The sequence below is a fragment of the Manis pentadactyla genome, chromosome 12, assembly GCF_030020395.1.
Source record: "Manis pentadactyla isolate mManPen7 chromosome 12, mManPen7.hap1, whole genome shotgun sequence".
Lineage (NCBI taxonomy): Eukaryota > Metazoa > Chordata > Mammalia > Pholidota > Manidae > Manis > Manis pentadactyla.
In genome coordinates this window covers 23,559,360-23,582,848 of record NC_080030.1, presented here as the reverse complement: position 1 = coordinate 23,582,848, position 23,489 = coordinate 23,559,360, and the positions used below count along the sequence as shown (strand labels likewise).

The 23,489-nt window shown below is 48.2% G+C and overlaps 1 protein-coding gene across 1 annotated transcript; it reads right to left on the bottom strand.

Annotated features, from left to right (window-relative positions):
• Positions 1-668: 668 nt before the first annotated feature.
• HAUS8 (HAUS augmin like complex subunit 8) lies at positions 669-23,441 on the bottom strand. The gene is made up of 11 exons (XM_036893343.2): positions 23,220-23,441; positions 18,807-18,871; positions 15,819-15,886; positions 8,452-8,533; positions 6,371-6,463; positions 6,162-6,259; positions 5,508-5,573; positions 5,276-5,434; positions 3,827-3,968; positions 1,864-2,005; positions 669-1,084 (listed from the first exon to the last, which is right to left on the bottom strand). The coding sequence occupies exons 1-11, from the start codon at positions 23,246-23,248 to the stop codon at positions 886-888; spliced, it is 1,143 nt and encodes a 380-aa protein (XP_036749238.2). The 5' UTR covers positions 23,249-23,441; the 3' UTR covers positions 669-885.
• Positions 23,442-23,489: the final 48 nt, after the last annotated feature.

Below are 23,489 nucleotides of genomic sequence, written 5' to 3'. Positions count from 1 at the left end.
GTAAGACTGCCAGAGCCCACACAGTGTAGTCAGGGCTGCGGAGCTGGCTGCGCAAATTCTGTGCCATTGGAGTCTGGTGGCATACAGACCACAGCTTGTCTACACAGGTGCTGCCTGGTGATGGCCCTGAGGACTCTGAACTGGATGGAGAGTTTGCATTTCAGGCCCAAATCCTACCTTGCTGCCAGATAGGAAACATGTGACTAAGGGACATGATGCTGTCTTGAATGTTAAGCACAGCTGACCTTGAACAACATGGGTTTGAACTGCACGGGTCCACTCACACGCAGATATTTTTTTCAATAACTACATTGGAAACATTTTTGAATATCTGCACAATTTGAAAAAACATTTTCTTTTCTCTAGCTTACTTTGTGGTTGAAGAATACAGTACGTAATACATAGAACATACCAAGTATGTGTTAATCACCTGTTTAAGTTCTTGGTAAGGCTTCCAGTCATCCACAGGCTATTGGTAAAGCTTCCAGGGAGACAAGAGTTCTACGTGGATTTTGGACTATGTGGGGGTCGGTACCCCTAGCCCCCATGTTGTTCAAGGGTCGACTGCATCCATAATGTTTCCAAGGTCCCGAAGCTTGGGACCAGCTGTTCGGAAGACCTTGAGACAACACACACCTTCTATTGCTCCCTTACATAGAAACCAGGGCTCAACTGCAAAAGTTTTATTTTTTAAGTATCAAGTGAGATTATCATACACAAATAGCTATGCTGCTAAACTGAGTGTCTAAAGTGCTTGAGTTTCCAGAATCTCACATACACACACTATGGCACACAGGTGCCCTGAACAAGGACATAGGATGTGTCTTCTTCCATGGTTTGCAGGAAGCTCCCCTCTTAGGGTGGGGACACAGCCTGCATGTGGATTCATGGTGCATCTGGCTCATCGGTGCAGGAGGGAAGTTCACCCCCAACTGCTCCTGAAGCTTCCCTGGCAGCACCTTCTTGATTGAAATACCACTGGCTGGGTAATGTAGGGCCCTGGGCTTCTTCCCAGACCTCCTGGTTGATTAAGGCTGCCTCTTTACTTGCCTCGGCGGAGAGTTCCTGCACCTGGGCCAGGCACCTGCGGAAATGACAGGGTGATGAGGCCTTGCCCCCCTCTGTGCTGAGAGTGGGACGAAGCCTGAGCATTTTGCCTTTGCAGCTGCAACATGGGAGGGGGCTTCAGGCCAACCCTCCTGTGTGCTCACGGGAAAAGTATGGGTACATAAGTTCTGTCTGAACAGAACCTCAGACAAGGAGGCCTGCAAGAGTAGGACCAGGCAGTGGGGAGAGAAAAGATCCATTTGTTTAAAAAGTATTCAGGGCCGCCATGTCAGGACCCAAACTAAGAATGGGTGACAGAGCCGGCAAGGGGGTAGCATGTCAGCCCTCCCATAACATAAATGGCACTGGGGAAGTAAGTACTGACAGAGCAGGTCTGGCCCCATGAACCTATGACCCCTGCAATCTAGAGCCCCTTGGTGTGCCCTGATTTCACCCAAGGGCATGTACAGAAGGAAGCGCCAGAGTAGGTGGCAGCCATTTTCTTAGGAGCCCCTTTCAAATGTTTTAGGCACCTCAGGAAGTATATTAAGCATTGCAGAGAAGAAGAAAACAGGATTCCCTTGTTTGGGAGATGTGGAGGAAAGCCCCACATCTTTCCTGTGGATGGCAGAACTGGGTTGAAGGCACGTTGACCATTCCCTCTTCCGGCCTCCGTGGCCCCCTGCGGACGCCAGGGCTGTCTGCCCTCCAGAGCACAGCGCGCTGCTCCAGCCAGGGAGCCGCCAGAGGCCCATCTCCACCTGCCGACCATGTGGCATGGGGGAGTATCTTTTTCTTAATTATTTTCCGAAATACCTTTGGAGTTCCAGATCCTTCTTTTGGGCCACTTCCTTGAGTTCCTCCAGCAGGTCCAGGGCTTTCCTGTTTTCTTCTGAGCTGCTGATCCCTAGTTCTCCCAGCAGATGGCGTGTGGTAGTCAATTCCCGCTGCAAATGGTCTGGAGGGAAAGGGGTTGTCACCAGGGGTTTCAAGTATGGGACAAGCTGGCGGGGGGACTAGACTTGTCTTGTTTCACTGGAATGTTATGCTGCAGTCATGAACCCAAAGGCAGGAAGGGCCAGGAAGACATCTGTGCGCCGGTGCTGCCTCTGTGCCCCTTTGCCTGAGATCACAGTGGGCCTGGGCCCAGAACAGACCTGGAATGACGCTCTGCTGTCCTCAACAGAAATGAATGCAAAAGGGAAAGAATGCCTGTGCTCCGAGCAACTTAAAAACAAGCCTGTGGCTCCCACTCCCTGACCCCAGAGTCTGGGCACCACCCACCGCAGCAGAGAGCCACCTGCAACCACACCTGTGTTCCACCCCCCACCCCCCCCCACTCTAAGGAAACCAGCGTCTCTCCACTTCAGGCACATGGAGCACCTATACATGTCTAGGTGTCACAGCTGTACAGACAACATTTGGGAAGCCTTATAAGGGTTCTTACAAACACACACCCTGTGGACCCTTGGTGGGGTCTGAATTGTGTCATCCCAAAAAGAAATGGTCAGGTCCTAACCTCAGGCACCTGTGAAGGTGACTTTACTGTAAACAGGAGCTTCACGGATGTGAGTTAGAACAAGGTCACAGGGTGGGGCCTAATCTAGTAACTGGGGTCCTCCTAAGAAGAGGGGAATTTGGACAGCAGAAGCACCCAAGGACAAGGCCTTGTGAAGACAGAGGCAGAGACGGGAGCCATGCAGCCACATGCCAAGGGAGGCCAAGGACTGCAGGTGACACCAGAAGCCAGGAGAGAGGCATGGACAGATTCTCCCCTAGAGCCTCTAGGAGGGCCAAGTCCTGCAGACACCTTAGTCTTGGGCTCCTGGGCTCCTGAACTGGGAGGGAATACATTTTTGTTGTTTTAAGCCCCCTGGTTTGTGGCCCTTTGTTACAGCGGTCCCAGGCCACTCACCACATCCAATCCCAACTCCTGCCAACTGCCTAAGGAACTGGTCTGAGGTGCAGGTCCAGGAGTTAGATGTGCAGCTGACTGCAACAATTACAAAGCTGGTAACCCAGACACAGATACTCGTTTGATGAGGCCCATTTCTCAAGATCCTATGTCATACATGTACTGTCTCACATTGGAAAAGGCCCAATTTTATTAAAAATTGTCTGTGTGAGAATACCAATACTGCAACACACTTTGTGATCTCAAACTGCGTTTGTGGAAAGTTCTGGAGAGAAAGGCTACAAGACTTTAAGTGGAGCTCTCTTACTACAACAGCCTCGAACAAAATATACTCAGACGGCTCTCCTTAGAAATAACCAAACTTATGGGAAGCTGAGACTTGCTTTGAGAAGATGCTCGTTCTCAAGGAAAACTTAAGATTGAGCACTCTTCACAATTGCCAACTCCTTCAAGTGAAAGATCAGCTGGGGATCCTATTCAGGAAAGGGACCCCCGCAGCTCTGCTTAGAAGGCAGGACGGGGTGGGGGTGGGGGTCAGCAGCCCGATCACTCTCCAGCCACCGAGGCACCTTTGAAGAGTCCCCCAAAGCTGGGGCACTGCAGGCTGCTCCCCAGAAAGCCTTCCAGTGTTGGGAAATCACTGGTGGGAGTGGGGGGCAATGACTGAATCCCAGCCTAGTCCTCATGGACCCTGGACAAACTGCAGCCAGCCCACTGCATCGTCTGCCATTCAATGGAGGATGTGCCAACCCCTTCAGGCGCCTGTGACAGAACACGAAGGGATAGGGTGCTCAGCACACAGGAAGCACCAACCACACTTGCCATTCATCCTGCCCCCTGCCTGGCAGACACCCCATTTCCTACCTAAGAACTGCTGCCCGTCTGCACCCAGGTGGACCGATCTCACCGGAAGTTCATGCCTCGTGGCATCCAGCGCTGTTGCAAACGTCCTGTACTGCTCCTTAAAGCATTCGGCCACGGCCACGCAGGGCAAGAGCATCTCGATCTGTAGGCAGCAGGAAAGAGGTCAATAAGATACAATCCTGCAGCCTCTACCCAGGGAAGTTTCACAGCGCATACAGTAAGCAGAGCCCTGTTCATCAAGGGTCTCCTTAGGGATCCTCCAGGAAGCTTCCAGGGTACAGTGAGCTTGCCCCTCACTCCTGGACACCGAGATGGCCCAGCTCATAACAAGGTGGCCCAGGCCTCCCCACCATGAACACACCTTCCAGCACCTTCCTGGGCTGGGCCCTCAATTGGCATCACAGTGGCCCTAGGAAGGCTAGACCCTCCTGCTTGGAAGCACTGAACTGAGACGCCTGGCCCCTGAGACACCATCTCCAGCAACCCACATCAGGGTCCTCATAGGGATTTGTAAGATTCATTTGTTTACCTGTCTTTTCATTTCCTTCTACTGTTGAGTTCCACGAGGGAACCCAGTTCTCAACCCAGGGCCTGGCTTCAGCACATGCCCACACACACATACTATGTATTACAGGAGGAACTGTGTCCTTGCAAATTCCTCTGTTCACGTCCCAACCCCCAGCACCTCAGAATGTGGCCTGACTTGGAGACAGGGCCTTTAGAGAGGTAATGGAGTTAAGGTGGGGTCACTGGGGTGGGCCCTGATCCATGACTGGTGTCCTTATGAAATGGGGAAATTGGGAGACAGACACACCCAGAGAGGATGCCAAGCGAACAGACATGAGGGGACACGGCATCTACAAGCCAAGGAGAGAGGCCCAGGGCCCATCCTTCCCTCACAGCCCTCATGAGGCACCAACCCCGCCAACAGCTCCATCTCCAACTTCCAGCACTGGGAGAGTAAGTGTCCGCTGTCCAAGCCGCTCTGTCTGTGGGACTCTGACAGCAGCTCCTGGACGCACACATACTGGGTGAGGGGCCCCACCCGCCAGGCAGCCCTCTCCAGGTCCCAGGGATTTTCTCCATTACCTTCCCCAGTGTGGACACCTGTCAGGGCACTGAGCCAACAGCCCCATGACAGTGCCTCCCACTAGCACCCTGGCCCCCCAGGGAGGCCCAGAGCGCGTCTCGGCTTCACCGGAACAGGGCCACATGGCCTGACGAGTATGCACACGTGTGTTTTGAATGGACAGATCCCTCTCACTGGTTAGTACATGACATTACGGCCTCGTCTACTTATAAGCTGTCACACACCAACAGCCAAAAGTGGCAAAAGCCAACCAGAGTTAGAGCCAGGCAAGCAGAGACACCCACCGTGAGCACTTCAACCTGCCTGGCAGGATGGCCTTGCCAGCACCACGCAGCCAGGAGACCACGGTCACAACTGACCTGTGAGTCCAGGATGCCCTCCAGCTGCCACGTCCTCCGACAGAGGAGAAGTCTGCGCTTCAGCTCGTAGGCTGTTCTCTGCAGTTTCTCCCTCTCTTTGCACATCATTAGTAAATCCCTTTCTGCCTTTTCTTCAAAAGAAGCCAGGCCCTTCTCCATCTGGGGAGTGGAAGACAGGAGCTCAGACCCGCGGGGGCTCCACCTCCGAACGCTGCGCACGAGCTGCTCTCACCTTCACGGTGAGCAGAGTCAGGAGCACCGTTTGGGATTCCATCATTTCCATCGATTCAGACAGATCCTTACAGAGAGAAAGAGATGCTTTGAGTTGCCAATGAACTGGTGTCAATCCAGCTCTCTCCTCAGAAGGGGTAGAAACCTCATTTGTTCATGTGTACTTTATTTAATGATAATTCTCTATACTGTATTTCAACCCACTCTGATTTTCTGTTTAATCTTTTCAGGCACTCTGTGAGAAGGAAGAGGATGGTCTGCCCGCCTCCCAGTGGCTGGACAGTCAAGCACCAGCTGGAGGGTGCACGCCTGCTCAGTGGCCGGACTCAGGTCTCCAGCCCCAGTGAGACCACAGCCTGGCTGTCCTTCCGCTGGAAGACAAGGCCTGGCACCCTCTCTACCATGGCTTCAGCGAACAAGGCCCCAAATCCCATTTTTCACATAGTCTTTCATTTGTATCTACTGCTGCACGTGTACATGAGGAAACCTAAATTGTATGAATATTCCAAGAACACGTGTGGTCTCAAGTTTGTTCTGAAATGCAGGACTGGCTCATGCCCTTTTGGAGCCCCAGGGCCTTGCGTGGCATCTGGCATTGAGCAGGAGCTTCATCAGATTTACCCGTCACTAGCAGTTTCCTCTTCATCTCACTTACCAGGCTCCTTTTGCACGAGGCAGAAAATGATGATGATGACTCCGTTTTCTGTGACATCCTTTTATGTAATTGTGGAGGTTTTCTAATCATGCTTTTGTCTAACATCAAGAAAAGCATCTTTAAGATGAGAAGAGAGCATCCTTTGGAAGCATGCTGAGATGCACGACAACCCCCATGAAGGAAAAGAAGGGCCAAGAGGAATGGCTTACCACTGATGGCCGAGAGATCCAGATCAGGCGGGGCAGCACCATGCCCTTCCAGCAACGTGGACTGCAGGTTACCTTTGCTGACTCCACTACTATCTGTGGGCCCAGTGAGAACCCCCAGAGGTCAGTACAGTCTGCAAGTACTCCCACATCAAAGCCAGGCGGCAGGCGGCTTTTTTGTACCATACCAACTTGGCTTCCAAAAATTTAGCTTCCTCCGAGACAGCACTAGAGAAGGCTAAAAGGGCTTCTCAAATTTCCAGGTATCAATTCGAGTACATTAGAAAAGAGAAGCATCTTCAGAACTGAAAGATGCTGTGATTGGGATAGGAGAGTCTGACCCAGGCCATGTGCCTGTTCTCTCCTCTGCCCCTTCTCCTCTTTCTCCAGCAGCTTCTGGACTGTTCGTCTTCCCTAAGCCTCCCCTCATCTTTTAGTCTCTATTTAAAAATGTGATATTATGCATTGTAACATCTAAAGTGGGCATTGATATACTGCATGCTTCCATTAAGGGCTCCAGAGGATTGTAAAATTAACAGATGGTATGCAAAATACACTCTGCCATGTTAGGAACTTGACAGAAATCTATTTCATGAATAACTACACAGCTGAGAAAACAAATTCAAAAAGAGCAAGCCCACAATAACCCACAATAATGTGCAGGGCACGGGACCATTTGTGCTCAAATTCTTAAGAAGTTCTAGGTGGATAAACAAAAATCTATCAACAGCAGCTGCCTCCTGAGATGGGAGACGGTGACTCCATCTTTTATTGCTATTGCTTTTGCACTGGTTAAATGTTTTGCCATCTGCATGTATGGCATTTCCATTAAGAAAAGTCATTTTAAGGTGAGGAAGATAAAGAAAAATTATTTCCTATAATACCACACAGCAGAATTCAAACAAACAGTACCTCTAAATAATCATACGTATGCTTAAATTACAGTTTCTCAACCTTGGCACAATTGACATTTGCAGCCTGATAGTTCTTTGTTGTGCAGCCACGTTGTGCACTGCACAGTACGGACCTGCAGCATCCCTGGCCTCCACGCACCTAATGCCAATAGCACCACCCCAAGTCATGACAATCAGAAATGTCTCTAGAAATTACCAAGTCTGAGTCACCTCCAGGTGAGAAACCTGATGTGAAGATGTCACAGGCCCAGTTTCTGACCCCTCTGGCCACAGATTTCCCAGCCTCATGTATGGTCCTCAACCAAGTGCATGAGAAAAGACTAGAAGGCCAGCTCTGCCTCCACATGCCTGCTTCTCAGTCATGCCTGGGTCAAGAAGCAGCACACATTCTGACAAACATTTAAACCAGACTCAGCAAACTCGCTTGAAAGCCAAATCTGAACCCCTATGTTTGTAAATAAAGTTTTATTGGGACACAGACATGTTCCTTTGTGCACATATGGTCTGTGGCTGCCTTCATGTTGCAAACAGCGGAGGTAAGTCTTTGTGACAGACACTATCTGGTCTGTCACTGGATGACCCTTCCCAGATTTAAAGAATGAGCACACTGACTAGGACTCAACACCCAACACAGCACTAGCAGCGGTCCAAGTGGCAGATCATGAGTGAGCTTCTGCCCTCCTGGTCAACATTTTCCATTTTTCTATAATGAATAATATGTATACAATCAGAAACACCAAAAGCTTTTCCCATCACTTTGGTGACAGCTTCTAACAGATATACGAGATCATTACAATGAAGACCCGACCCCAGGTGGTTGAGAGGCAGGGAGAGGAGGCCTCCTGCCGATGATGCCTGCTCTCAGATCTCTAGCCGGGAACCAGCACATGATCAAGGAACTGGTGCCGTAAGGGAGCACCGTGACGGCCATGGGGCTCTTCTCTGGTGCCACAAAGGCAGCACAGGAGTGCCCCCAGTCCCTCTGCCATCCGCCTTCAGCCTACCACGTGCTCCAAATCCATCCTTACACTGAGGCTCTTTGCCTACCTCATTCTTCTGAATGAAAAGAGGCAGTTTTAACTTAGCATACTTGAAAAAAAAATTCACCACCACGCTCAACACTTCCCAAGCTTCAGAGCTGTTCTGCACCTTCCCTCCATCTTTACGTACCTTTGCTCTTCTGGAGCAGGCTGGCTTTCCTTCCAACTTCAGGCACCTTCTCACTGGTCTTTAACTCGTCTGTTGCAGGAAACTGTTAGGGAAACATGTGACATTCAGGAGATAAGACAGCCCCCTTCACAAGAAGGGGGCTCCTTTGTGGTCTATGTAGTTTGCAACTACTCTTACTTTGAGGGACAGGATAGACTTAAGGAGTTCTGACAGCGAATCATGTCTATATAGGATGAACTCATTTTGCCAAAAAGGATACCCTTACATGCCTAGAACATAGGAAGTCACAAAAATGTTTGCTGTTTATTATCTCTGACATGGCAGATTACAGGTGACTGACTTTCTGTATACTTTTTAGTATCTGTAAATTTTATAGAGGGAACATATTACTTTCGTTGTCAGGAAAAACAAAATTTTTGTACAGGTATTGGACTTCAAAACTTACAAAAAAGCAAGCAACACACCGACCTAGCAAGCCATTACAATAACATAAAAGCAGAAAGAAAACCCTGTAAAGAGTGAGAATATTTCAGTGTACACACACCACTCCTATTCAACCTCCTACTGGAGATCTTAGAATAAGAGATAAAAGGTACCCAGTTGGAAAGCATGGAATAAAACTTTCTTCTTGCAGATATGACTCACCACATAGAAAATTCCCAAACATTAAAAAATGCTACTAAAGATAATAAAGTAAGGTTAGCAAGACTGCAGGATAACAAGGTCAATATATATAAAGATTGTATTTCTAGCAATGAATAACTCTGGAAATTAGAATTAAAAGACCATACTATGTAAAAGTTCTCAGCAAAGAAAATAATTTTGTAACCGTGTGTGGTAACAATGGAGCTAACAAGACTTCCTGTATTGATCATTTTGCAATATATATATAAATATTGAATCATTGTTGTAACCTGAAATGAATGTTATGTGTCAGTTTTATCTCAAGAAATAAGACTCATCAAAAAAAAAAAAAGACAGTACCATGTATAACAGCACTAAAAAACATCAAATACTTAGGTGTAAACCTAAGAAAACACAGTAAGGTCAAGACATTGATGAAAGAAATCCAGGAAGACCAAATAAATGAAAACGTATATACCATGTTCCTGAATTGAAAGACTTTGTGGTGTTTTTAGGATGTTATTCTCCCTAAACTGATGCACTGATTCAATATTATCAAAAGCCCTGCAGAAGTGTAGGCAGAAAATGGCAAGCTAAATCTCAGACTTAATAATGCAAGGGCACAGAAACTAGAATAGCCAGTTTTGGAAAAGAACAGAGGAGTTAAATTAACACTACCTGATTTCAAGACTTACTACAAAACTACAGTAATCTTGGCAGAGTTGAACAGGCCTAAAGATGGACACATAGTGAGGAGACCAGCTCCACAAACCAGCTGAAACTGAGAAGAGTGGATGAGGAGCTTGAGGAAAACACAGAGAAAGATACAAGACACGGAAATCAAAGCTGGGATCAGGAGGTTCACTGCCCACGGATGGCGGACAAGTGACACAGTTTATTTTCTGAGCACCACTTACATACACAAGCTCATAATGACGTCATTTCCGTTTCCGGTGATCTCACTTCTGGTGATATCACTCCCTGGTGCCCAGATCCCGAGATGTCACTTCCAGGGTGACATCACATCTGGCCCTCCACATCTCCCCCTTTTTACTTTATTAAAAATGAACGTGATAAAGGTAGTAGACATAATAGAGATTATAGAAAGTCTTCCCTTAAATATCCCATTTTTCATATAGCCCTTCCCTTAAGTTCCCTTAGTGAAAGAGAAAAATGGGGTTATGTCACCGCCTGGTTCTCAACCTGAGAACCAAACCTGGGCAGCAACGCAATCATGGGAGGAGGAGACTTTGCTCAGAAATGGTGAAAATGCAGGCCTCTGCAGAGTCGGCAGGGGGGGAGGATCTGTGCCTCACCTGTCAGGCCCCAAGTTCTCTCCTGATGGCCCCCCTGCGACTGTGCCTGTCTTGGGCTGCTCCTCCCCTGAGGAATCTTACCCGTCTCTGGCTAGCCGGCCGCCTCCGGGGCCAATCAGGGCGATGTGAGGCATGGGGGTGAGAGAGAGGCGGTGGCAGTTTTCATCTCCTTGGCTGCTTATGCCTCTGCGGCCTCCATGCCCAGTCCCTGCTTTAGGGATCCCTTGCCAGCAGGCACGGTCCCAGCTCAGGTAATATATTTTGAGGAACTCAGGCCAGTTTTTTTGATGTAAGATATTTTTTCCGAAACAACAGGGTAGTGAGGTTTTAGAAAAAGTTTGACTTGATAGCAGACCTGACCTCTCTTCCAGATAAGCACGGCTGCTGGCATCTAGTTCTTTATCAGTTTAGGAATAATAAACTATAAATGACAAAAGACTTACAATTTACAGTGGTTAAAGATCTGAGGAGAATTTACTATAAGACAGTTGATACAGGATATTTGGAAATATCTGTAATACAAAATATTCAATAAAGTTTAGCATTATTCCTTTGACAGTGTTTTCCAAGTAATTATATATTAGATAAATAAGCCAAATTAGCCAAATATTTTCCCTAATGAGGAGAAAAATTCCTCTAATATGTTCCAGGGGCCCTCTGGAAAATATCAGAGTTAACTAAAGGTAAAAGCCCCTTTTTGAATTTGATTTTGAGAAGCTGTCAGAAGAAAGTTGTTAAGGCACTTGCCTAAAAAGAATTATAGGTTATTATTAAGTAATACTTATTATTTAACCAGAATGACAATAAAAGGTTTAAACACAAATACAGAAGGTTACCCAGTTGTTAACAACACTTAGCTTACAGTCCTTTTAATATTAAGATCTTATTTTCTTAAGCACTCAATGAACAGCTGTACTTAAGAACAAGTTACCTCCTTTTACTCTCAGTACAATGCCTTTCCATTCCTTCTATCTTCTCTTAGCAAGACACACATTCTTTAGCATACAGAAATGTTTTCCTTATTATATTAAGTAGTTTTAATTAGAACTTAGAACCATTAGGTACCTTAACCTTCAATGAACACTGAAAAATAGGCCATTGTAAACTGTACACCAGCATTCCTCAGATTGATACATTCATAAACATTTTATCATTTCTAGAAATGTGCCTTACAGCACAATTTCTCACTGAGCATAAAATATGTCTATATAACTTAGCAAAATTCTAAGAACTTTGGTTACCACAAAAATTTTTAGGCTGTTTGCAGACATACACAATGTTATACATTAATATACTATTATTATTAAGATGTTCACTTGCTACACTTGTTTACTCATTCTTGGCAACCATGCTAAATTACTTATAAAACTTGTACCAAATATTAGACAAACTCAAGCCTTTCTTTAAGCATCTTTTTGAAAGATTAAACAGATAATATCTGATAGAATCCGGACCTGAGTACCGCCGTCACCGCCGTCGGAATAAGCCCACCCACCATCTCAGAGAGACCTCGGTGTCGTCTTCCCTAGGCTACAAGCATCCTCCAGAGGACGCGTCAGCAAGCCACAAGCCCACCTTTCCCCTGATCCCTCCCTTTAAAGAGCCCGCCAAAGCCCTGGCCATAAAAAATAAAAAGCCTCTTGACTGCTAGAGACCCTTTTCTTTCCTTTGTTCTGCCGGACAGGACAGAGGGGGCCCTCTCAGGTTCAGTAGTAAACCTGCTTGGACTGTTGAGTTCACACCCCCTCTCTTCTTTCAACATCAGCTTAAATGACTTTAAGTAAACTTAGGCAGCTGATAACTATAAGGACACGTCCGTTTCAGTTAAATTAGCATTAATGCTTAATATATTTTATTAGATTTTCTGAAAGTTTTAGAATGCCCAATTTTTACAAGTGCTTGTCTGTAAATTAATTTTTATTAATACCATCTGGAGGTAGAAAAATATTTTTAATTTACACATTTAGACATACAAACATACAGATTGAGATGTAATGACTACAGTCAGCATAAAAGAATACATACACAGACAAAAACTGATAGATTTTCTAGTTACTAATATTCAATTGCAAAGTGATGTAATTATGGATTGAGCTATTGTCTGTTTGCCAAAAAGTAAGTTAAAGATGTTATTCATTCTGCCTACTATGTAGTTTATGGCTGGGCTTGCATGCCAAATTAACTGCCCAGTTTGCCAATTACTAGAGAGAATGAGGTAGACTTGCAAAGGGAGGGAGCAGGAGATCAGGTTATTTTAGGCTTTCCAAGGTCAGCGAGCACTGACTCGGAGTCCTAGGCGGGTCCACGTACTCATTACACTCCCCCTCCCCCACCATGACCCGGATCCTTTCTGAAAGTATTGTTGTTTCTTCTGGGTTAGTTTCTGCTCATATTCAGGAGGCAAAGATTCATCACTCTCTAAGGCCGGGGATTTTACAAGCGCCTCATAGCCAGTCACCGCCTGCTTAAGTTGTTCAGCCACAACGTTCTCTCTTCCAAGAGGTTTATCCGGCAAACGGGAGGCTGGGAGGGAGGAGTCCAAACTTTCTTTCCCTAAATTCCACAGGGCAAATGTTTCCACGGAAAGACCCAAGGCCCATGAAGGGTGAAGTGCTGTTTAAACTGCAGCCCCACTTCTTGCCAAGTCTGCTTAAAAGCAAGAAAAGATTTTAACTGCCAGCTGCGCACATTACTGCCCCGGGCATAAAGCATAGCTTTAAGCCCAAGTACAAAGAGCGACAGGTCTTTTGATCCAGACAGACCCAAAGCTAATAGCGTTAAAGGTACAAACAAAAATTTGAGGGTCTGTCAGTCCTTTGACCCTTGTTATCCCAAGTTTTATTCCTGATGCTAATACTCCCGTAATACCTCTAGGACTTCACCAAGTCCGTACCTTATAGACGCATGTCTATTCCCCAACGGGAGCCGCTCCTCACTGAAAGTGCCAGCCCTGCACATGAGACCTGACTCTTCTCAGGTCCCCTTCACTCCGCACTCAGGTCCCTGTTTGGGCACTAACTGTGGAGACCAGCTCCACAAACCAGCTGGACCTGAGGGGAGTGGATGAGGAGCTTGAGGAAAACACAGAGAAAGATACAAGAAAGACACGGAAATCAAAGCTGGGATCAGGAGGTTCACTGCCAACGGATGGTGGACAAGAGACGCAGTTTATTTTCTGAGAACCACTTATACACACAAGCTCATTATGATGTCACTTCCGTTTCCGGTGATCTCACTTGAGATCACTCCCTGGTGCCCGGATCCAGTGATGTCACTTCTGGAGTGACATCACATCTGGCCCTCCACAATGCAGGACAAGGAATAGAGTCCAGCAATGATGCATACTTATGTGGTCAATTCCTTGTCCACAGAGGTGATGAGACAGTACAATGGGCAGAGGAAAGTCATTTCAACAAATGGTGTTGAAACAAAGGATATCCATACACTTAAAAATGAACTTCAATTCCATCATCACACTACATACAAACATTAATTCAAAATGGGTCACAGACCTAAACATACAACCTAAAACTATAATACTCATAGAAGAAAACATGAGAGAAAATCTTTATGATCTTGGGTTAGGCAAAGATTTCTAAGATTAAACACCAGAAGCATAAGCCATAAAAGCAGAAATAGATAAATCTAACTTCATCAAAATAGAGAACTTCTACTCCTCACAAGACACGTAAAAGAATGAAAAGACAAGCTATGCACTGGGAGAAAATACTGGCCAATCACCATGAAGGGTACACAGGTACCCAGGATACAGAAAGAATTCTCAAAACTCAATAATGAGAAAACAACCCAATTAAAAGATGGGCAAAAGATTTCAATGGACACATCACGAAAGATATGGGAATGGTCAACACACACATTTTAAAAACGCTCAATATCATCAGCTGCTATGGAAATACAAATTAAAACCACAATGAGATACCACTTCAAACCCACTAGAATGGCTTCAGTGCCTAAAGGTACTAATCAGAACTCTCCTGTGTGGCTGACCAGAATTCAAAGAGGTGCAGCCACTTTGGAGAACAGCTGCACGGTGTCTTACAGAGTCATACATATACTTGCAATTCCCCTCCTGGGAGAAATGAAAAGATGTCCACACAGAAGCCTGAGCAGGAATGTTCAAGGAGGTTCTATTCATAATTGCCAAAAACAGCAAACAAACCAACTTCCCTGGAGAATGGCTGACCACACTGTGGTCCCTCCATACAGTGGAATATTCTTCAGCCATCTGAAGGAACCAATACTATCTGTGACAGACAATGACAGAGAAGGACCACCAATGTGCTCTTTATGTGAAAGAAAAAGCCAGGTGCAAGAGGCGGCATTCTGAATGACACTTTTTAAATTGAAAAGGCAAAGTTACAGGGACGGGCAACAGATCATGGCCGCCTGGGGTGCGGAGGGGCTGGCTCTGTCAGAGCACAGGGGGACCCTGGAGGTGACAAACTATTCTGTGCCTTGATCGTGGTGGGTCCATGACCGGATGTATCTGTCTACACCTACCAAAATATACACAGAAGAGACTGACATTTACTCTTTGTAAATTATACCTTAATTTAAAAGATGGGGGGAAAAAAGAAAATGGGTAAGTTCTTAAATCTAAAATACTACAGCATACAGACACATGGGGGTGCTATAACCAAATTTCCAGGGCAACATTAAAATTAAGAAGTGTGGACTGTGCTACTTTACTGAAAATCACTTCCATTACTGTAAACCACAGACTCTGGGTGGTGGTGTGTCATACAGGTTCATGAGTTATAAATATGCACTATGCTGGTGGGGGGTGCTGATAAAAGGGGTGACTATGCATGTGTGGGTACAGGGGGCATATGGGAATTCTCTGTACCTTCTGCTCAATTTTGCTGAGGAAAAACTGCAAGCTAATCTAAAAATATAAGTCCACTTTAAAAGAGATCTCTCTCAGAAGTGTATCCATTTGGGCAAAGGTATCCTTTCTCTTTAAGCTGTATCTTACGTCACCCTGTTAACCTGACATTCACCACCTGACCAGAGTAAAAGATAAGTAGCAGAAATTAAGACTAACAACCTTCACCACATTCTCAGTACCCACACACTGCCACAAAATACATAACTGGGTAATCTACTAATTGTGTTAATTAAACATCACACAAAACATGTTCTCATGTTGTTATGTGTTTTACGCCATCATTTTCAATGGTTTTGTTAACAGCAGATAGTTCGCTAGACTCTTTCCATAGTAATGGGTGAGCAGGCATGTCGTTTTTCTTCATTTTTCTCTAAACCCTGCAGGTGTTTTAAAAATGCCAACCACGGCCGGGGAGCATGTGCTTGTTCCCTTCAGGACCAGGCTGTGCCCAGCTCCCAAGACTTTTCTCAGAATTCCAAGTTCATCAGAACTCCGCTCCCAAACCGTTTCAAACATACCTGATGTGTCACCTTCTTAGTGGCTTTCTTCTCATACTGCAGGTATCGGGACGCGACCACTCTCCCACCTGTGGGGAACACACTCGTTTTTAACAAAACTACGAGGGGAGGATGTGAGGACCCACCGTGCACCCAGGACCCCTGCACTAGCCCTCGGCCATCAGCCCTCTCTGCTCAACAGGAGGACGGGGAGCTGTCCATCATCCTCGAGCAGGGATGGGATACCTACTGTATGCACAAACATTTATGGGACACCTATGACATACAAGTCCATGGGCTAGGGGTAGAACCACAGCGATCCCCAGGAACTCTGATCAAGGAAGGGCAAGGAATGTGCTCCCAAAGGCCAGAGCAGGAAGTTGACTAGGGTGGGACGGGGAAAGGAAGAAAGACCTGCCACAGAATGCTGCTGCGTCTGCCTCCCTCCCCAGTTCACTCCCTGTGGTCGGGACCCCAGTCACCCCTTCCCCAACATGGGCCTGCCTCTCACGTCCTCTCAGCCCCTCCCTAACTCAGGACTGCTCTGGAGCCACTGCACTAAGGCCCTTCACAGACCTAGCCGCATCCCCTGGTGAAAGCCCAGCCCCAGGCCCCCCTCCATGCCTGCCAGGGGCACTGACATGGACGGAGGCACCCCACCTGCCCTCCCAGCCGCCAGGGACACTCACTGCAGCCCGCGGTCACCCAGTCCCCTGTCTGCTCCTCACCCCTCTCCTGGACCTTCCCTCACGCGCTGTCCCCTCTCCCCTCCCACCTCCCACCCCCCGTGGGGCCCCTCCCTCCAGTCAGCTGGTGGCCTTCTCCTGCTTCACTGGGAAGACAGAGGCAGCTCTAGGACACCCTCTATCCTCGGCATCCAAGCTGCCTCCCAGCCTCAGGGCCCTACCACAGCCCCAGCACCCACAGGGACCTCTGCACCTCAGGGTAAGGTGACACGCCCCCCTGCTCTGGGTCCAGAGCCAAGCACTCACCACATAACAAAACGGCCTTAGCAATCCCACCCCCACGTTCCCCCAGTTCCTCCCTCCAAGGACCAGCCTGCTAATTGTACCCCACCCACCCCTCTGGCTCATCCCCCTTCCCTGCGCCCCTGGACAATGGCAGCTCCTCACTCTCTGTCTTGAATCCTATTCCCAACCAAGTCCAGCTCACGATCGCCACCACACCAAATGAACACCTCCAGCAAGCCGGCTGGCCGTCCTGTCCTCTGTGCCAGCAGCGGCACCCAGCACACTCTTCCTTGAAACATCCTGCTCTCCAAGCCAGCCACTCCTCTGGCAGCTGAGAACCGGCCATTCTGCAGGCCTATTAGCTGGTGCAGCCTGAGCACCTCCAGGCACCTCAGGTCCCACCTGACCCGCGGGTCATCCCCCATCTCCCTCACTCACTGTGCTCCCACCACCGCCACCCCCCTTTGCTGTACGGCTCTGCTCAGCCCAGCACCTCCCTCAGACCCAGAGGCTAACCCCCGTCCTGCTGTTTTTGTCCACAGCATCCACCATTGTCCAACACAACCTGTATTCCTTTACTTCTCCATCTGATGCACCACCTGTGTGCCATTTTGATTTAACTGCTACTTAAGCTGTTAAACAATAGATATTACTTTTTTATTCAGGATATATTTCAGCTTAAAGTTATATTATTATGTGTGGATATACATGTAGATTTGGTGTTTTCCAAAAAAAAGACCCAAGGCTCCCCAAGGAGGGGAAATTCTGTCTGTTTTACTCGCTGCCACCTTCCACCACTGCGCAGGGACCAGGTGCTCAGCCATACATCAGCTGCATGATTTCACACTTCTAGGGCCTCTAAAGCTCAGGGGGCTCCCATTTGACTGACAAGACCCAGGGAGAGTGACATAGTCCATGTCACAGGGCTTGACAGTTTGGTTGGGTGAGAGAGACTGTGATTTTAACCATACTGTCCTACCAAGACTTGCGTCTTCTGTTGGGGATTGTGGCTGCATGTCCCAGCCACAATCCTGAGAGGGAAGGCGGGGCACCCAGTGTTAAAGGGGAGCCTGCAGCTGGACACAGAGCCGGTGATCACTCCAGGCACAGAAGGTCATGCCTGAGGGGTGAGTGGGCTCAGATGATCAGGGGACGCCTAGAGCCCGGGGGAAAGAAGGGTCCACCGCTGAACATCCTGCGAAGGATAGGGACGAAGGGCACCCCAATTCCAAGCAGGGGAGACAATCCTGCCTTGGGTCTTTCTAACACTGTCAGCCAAAGAGCTTTGCTTATCTAGGTAGAATCTGAGGTTCCAGGTTCCTTGCACAGTCAAACAGCAGACTCAGCTTTCTGGAAAATCAGAAAGCACCTGTTTGTAGGAAATGGTGGTGGAATTTCCATGGAAGCAATGTCATAATGAAGGGTATAATTTGTGTTCAAGAACTAGATCATGTGTAAATGTAACAGATGTTATAGACAAACCCCAGCAATGCTGTAACGTATAAAACCCCAGTCTTTGGAAGTGTTTCTGCTATAGGTTCTGACATGCATGCTGACCCCAACACACTTCAAGAAAATACTTCGCTGTGTCCAAGGCTTAAGCTCCAATGAGATTCGAGTCTACTGCCCACATCAGGCATGACCAAGAGCCAAGGAGGGCTGTTAACAGTGATCTCAGGCCCACAGTGGATATCAGACACGTGGGCACCCCTACACATACAGGGAGGAAAATGAGACTCTGATGTTCAGTAATGAGCTCAGGTCATGCTCTCCTCACCCTCAGCTTCTGAGTGGCAAGTCCAGGGCACAGCTGGCAACCCCCATGGTGGAAGGGCCCACGGCCCTGGATGACTCACCCTGCTGCTGGCTGCAGGGCTGGGGGACCAGACTGGGAATCCCCCAGGGTGTGACCGACCAGAAGGAAGACAAGCCCTGTCTCCTCTTCTCCAGCCTGGGTTTCCATTCCACCAAGCACTTACTGGTGGAAAAAAATCACTTTTTGTTTCACTCAATCAAGGTAGATTCCGATTTTGCTCACCTTGTATTCTTCTTTCTTTAGGTTTAGCGCCAGAAGGGGCACCAGGACCCCCTGAGGAAGGCTTCCTAAGGAACAGAGAAGGTTGGGTAAGAAGCTGAGGGAAGCCAGCGAGGAGTCGTCCCAGCACCCCACCGCCCACACCGATCTCTATGAGGTGGCAATTTCTTAGATGAGATTTCTCAGATCACCTTGACAGGACAAAGGACACAGAGCCCCAGTCCTGGTCACCTGGGGCAACATAGCACAGCCCAACACCTGAGCTGAGAAGGGCACAGAGCAAGCAGAGTGAGCGTTTTTGCCAAGCACTGAAGAATTCAGGTTAATTCATAGGACCTGTGTGCCCACTGTGTGCCACTGGGGACTCTCAGTGAACAAGAGACAGAGCTCCTTCCCAGGGAAGGTAGGGCATCATTTTCTTGTCAGGCCTGCATGGAGAGTGTCCCAGACAAAGAAGGGAAGGGCAGGAGGGGGGAGCGACAAAGCACCTCTTGCTCAAGTACATGGGGAACACTCTGAGACAGGGGTCAGCAAGGCCAGGGGCACAGGAGAGAGAAGGAAACAGAAAGAGAATGGATGAGCCCTGCGGCTTAGCTGGAGAAGACAGACCAGGACACAGAATCAGAAGGACGGGGTACCAGGCTAGGCTGGCAGGGCTCCAAATTCCCACCTTAACGGCTTGGACCTGTTCCTATAGCCCAGAGTTTCTCTGTAAAAGGGCAGAGTAAAAATTTCCAGGTTGGTGGGCCATATGCTCAAAGTAGCATCTTGCCATTGTAGCATGAAGCTGCCATGGACCATATAGAAAGGGGTGGTACTATATTGCAACACAACTTTATTTACCCACCATGACATTTCCATTTCATACAATTTTCACATGTCACAAAATATAGCTGACACTTGATGGATGCAGGGGTTCGGGACACTAAACCCCCATGCATCCAAAATCCATGTATAACTTGTGACTCTCCCAAATTTAACCACTAATAGCCTACTATTGACTGGAAGCCTCATTGATAACATAAACATTCAATTAACACATGCTTTGAACGTTCTGTGTCATATACTGTATTTACAGTAAACTAGAGAAAATTTTCAAATAGTCACAGGTCTCCAAAAAAAATTTTCCAATATTTTTATTGAAAAAAAAAATCACATATAAGTGGACCCACAGAGTTCAAACTGTGTTGTCCAAGGGTCAACCATTTTCTTCTTTTGATTTTAACAACCACTTAAAAACATACAAAACACTCTCAGATCGCCCACTGTACAAAAGGGCGGGGGGTGCTCTAGCTTTCGCTTGCAGTCTCTTGTGTGTGGAGCCCTGCTACAGGCAACAGGAGAGGGTCACTGTTAAAGCTGTATTTCATGAAGACCACTGGCAGCTGGGAATAGACAGGCCCTCAGGTTCTAGAAGGACAGGGACCAAGTCTGCTCCTCACCATTCCCCAGTGCCTATGTATTCATCTGCTTGAGCTGCCAGGACAAAACACGAGGCTGGCGGCTTAAATAACAGATTTTTACTTCTCACAGTTTTGGGGGCTGGAAGTCCAAGATCAAGGTGTGGGCAAGGTAGGTAGCTGCCTTCACACTGGGGGTTCATGTCACCTCTTGTGAGCACAAGGTGGGCCAGGAAAAGCCTTCTGGAGTCACTTATAAGGACATCAGTCCAATTGGATCAGCACCCACCTTTATGACCTCGCTTAACCTTAATTCCTTCCATAGAGACCCCATCTCCAAATACAGCCACACACGGTTAGAGCTTCAACATATGAATGTGGGGATGGGTGAGGGAGACACACAAATACTCAGTCCATAACACCCACAACCTGGCAGATTAGGAGGCACCTGATAAATACCTGTCAGACAAATAACTCAGAGGTGTTCACTGGAGGGCAATTCTGACCCCTGGAGACATTTGGCAATGTCTGAAGATGTGTGATTGTCAGAATAGAGGAGGTGGTATTGGTATAGTGGGTGGGAGCCAGGGATGCTGTGCAACACCCTATAGCACACAGGATGGCCGCAGAATGTCAGCACTGTCAGGACTGAGAGCCCCCAGCATGGGGAATGGGTGATCGAGAGCATGGGACTAAACAGAGAGAATTCCGAAAGCTGCTACAAAATGATTGGACGCATCAACAAATAATGAACCCTGACCATTATTCAGGCCTAAAAAGGAGTCAAGTACTGACATTCACCATGATGGCTGACTCTCGAAAACATTACCCTGAGTGGAAGAAGCCAAACACATTAAGGCCACATGCTGCATGATCCCATTTATATGAAAAGTCCAGAACAGGCAAATCTATAGAGACAGAAAGCAGGTTGTGGTGCAGAAAAGAGCAGGGAGTGACTGCTAATGGACACAGGTTTCCTCCTGGGCAGATGAAAGTGTTCTGGAATGAGGTACAGGTGGTGGCTGCACAACACTGTGAATGTCTTCATGCCACTGAATCTCTCACTTCAAAATGGTTAATTTGATGTTATATGCACTTCAGCTGAATTTAGAAAAATAAAGAAAGAAGCCTGTAGTAGAAGAGAGGGGTCATAAGGTGGGAATCACTAAGCAGCTGGTAGGTGCTCAAGAGTCAGGGATGCTGCCTAGGTGTCTGGTCTGGGAGAGCACAATGCCACGGACAGAGACCAGCCATGCAGGAGAAGCAGGATGAGGGGCCAGGCAGGGACCTGAGAGCTGTAACCTCTGCTGACAACAGGCTCTAGCAGTGGTGGCTGCCTTCCTGCGGTCACTGCAGCTACCTCCTGGTTATCAGGCTCCAAGGAACCCAAGGTGAGACCCAGGCAGTGTTGGGGGCAGCTCCAGCCCAGTCAGGAGTGGCAACTAACAAATGCTTGCTGGGCCCCACAGAATCCTCTCAACCCTACAAATACCTAATCATTGACTTGCTTTATCCTCATTTTCCAGACCAGAAGGCTTAAATGGGTCACCCTTGGCGAGTTTCAGAGGAGGAAATGGGCAGAGCAAGAATCTACCTAATGGTCTACACCTGCGTTGTGTTAACTACATGTGTTGTGTTAACTACACTCGTGCCAATCTCAGGCACCTCCCCCACCAACCTCGGATAGGCTAATGTCAATCTCACATTTAAGGCAAGGGGCCATGGAAAAAAGACAAGTGATTTCAGTTGGTCTGTTAAATTTTAATTTGCTCTGGGACAATAAACATCAGACGACTAGTAAATAAAACAATCACAGCCCTGGAATCTCACCTCTGTTCTTGTTCTTGCTGTGTGACCCTTAGCAAATGACCTTCCCTCCTGTCTTGCCAATGGGTTTCAGCCCCAGGGAAGTTCACTATGGATTTAATGTGACCAAAGAAATTGACAGCAAAACGTTCTTGGGGTGAAAGGGTTATACCCTTTATTTCCAGGTGGCAGGTCAGTCACTAGAATCCCATCCACTCAGAACGAGTCTTTATGCAGCAAGCCGGTCTCTGCCTCTGGGCCTCTCTGTCTGCACAGCCATCCTCTGGGCCTCTGTCCTCTGCTCTGCTCTCCTGCAGCCTTGAAGCCCTGCCACCATGTCGCGCCCAGAGTACTGGGCGGAGCTCTTTTATAGAGTCAACAGCCATGTATTGCCCACAGGTGTGCAGTGAGCTAGTCAGCCAGGGCCAGGTGAGAATCCTGGCCACAGGAACTCTCATTTTATCCACACCTCCCTGAGCCTCTATCCTCTCATTTGTAAATGGGAGGCATAGGAAAAGCGAGTGGGAAGACTAAAGGAGATACTTTAGGGGCCCAACCCTTGTCCACTACAAAATGGCCATAGTAATAGCGACAGATTAACATTGAGGGGCCGAGCACTGTAGGTTGAGCAGTGGTGTCACAGTGGATAAAATGAGAGTGGCAGCGCCAAGGACAGAGGCCCTGAGGACGGCTGTGCGGAGAGAGGGGCCCAGAGGCAGAGACCGGCTTACTGCATGCTGACTCGTTCTGAGTGAACAGGATTTTTGGGACTGACCTGCCACCTGGAAATAAAGTTGGGTATAACCCTTTCACCCCAAGAACGTTTTGTCGTCAGTTTCTTTGATCACACTGAATCCATAGCGAACTTGCCCGGGGCTGAAACCCATTAGGAAGACAGTCGTCAACATCGCTTCGCAGGGGAAGAAACCAAGACACACACACATAAGTTATGCCACTTAACCAGAAATCACCCAAGATCGAAGCGGCGGACGGAGGACTCGAACTCTTTCGGTAGGGAACTGAGCCCACGTTCCTGAACATGCGCAGAGGCCTCCTCCCGCCTTCCACAGCTGCGCATCCTCGGGGGTCCGAACTGGACTCACCCGAGGATACCCGCACCCAACTTTGCTCCTTCCCTGGCCCAGCCCTCGGCCATAGTAAGTCTTCCCGCCAGCACCCACAAATCCGGACCCATAGCGCTTCAACTCACCCAGCACCGCGCCCCGAGGAATCCGCCATTTTCCCGCCTTCAACTCAAAGGCCCACTTCTCAAGTCCGGGTCCCACCCCCTCGCCCCGGGCCGGGCTATATTGCTGCGCCGCGGGAGGTGTGGCTGCGGGCCTCGGGGTGTCTGGGTGCGGGTGAAACGGGCAACTCCTGAGTGCGCGCCTCTCTGTCCTCCCCTCACACTTGGTTTCGCCCGCCAGCGGCAGGCGGAGGGGCCGGGACCGGGAGGGCGGGGATTCCTGGCGCTCCGCCC

Bases quoted from the DNA above. Each gene is read 5' to 3' on its own strand.
- HAUS8 (XM_036893343.2), bottom strand. From the start codon at position 23,248: ATGGCGGATTCCTCGGGGCGCGGTGCTGG. The intron at 8,534-15,818 runs GTATGTTTGAAA...TTTCCCTAACAG, and splicing joins CTAAGAAGGTGACACATCAG to TTTCCTGCAACAGACGAGTT. The intron at 1,085-1,863 runs GTATTTCGGAAA...TCATTTCCGCAG, and splicing joins AAGGATCTGGAACTCCAAAG to GTGCCTGGCCCAGGTGCAGG.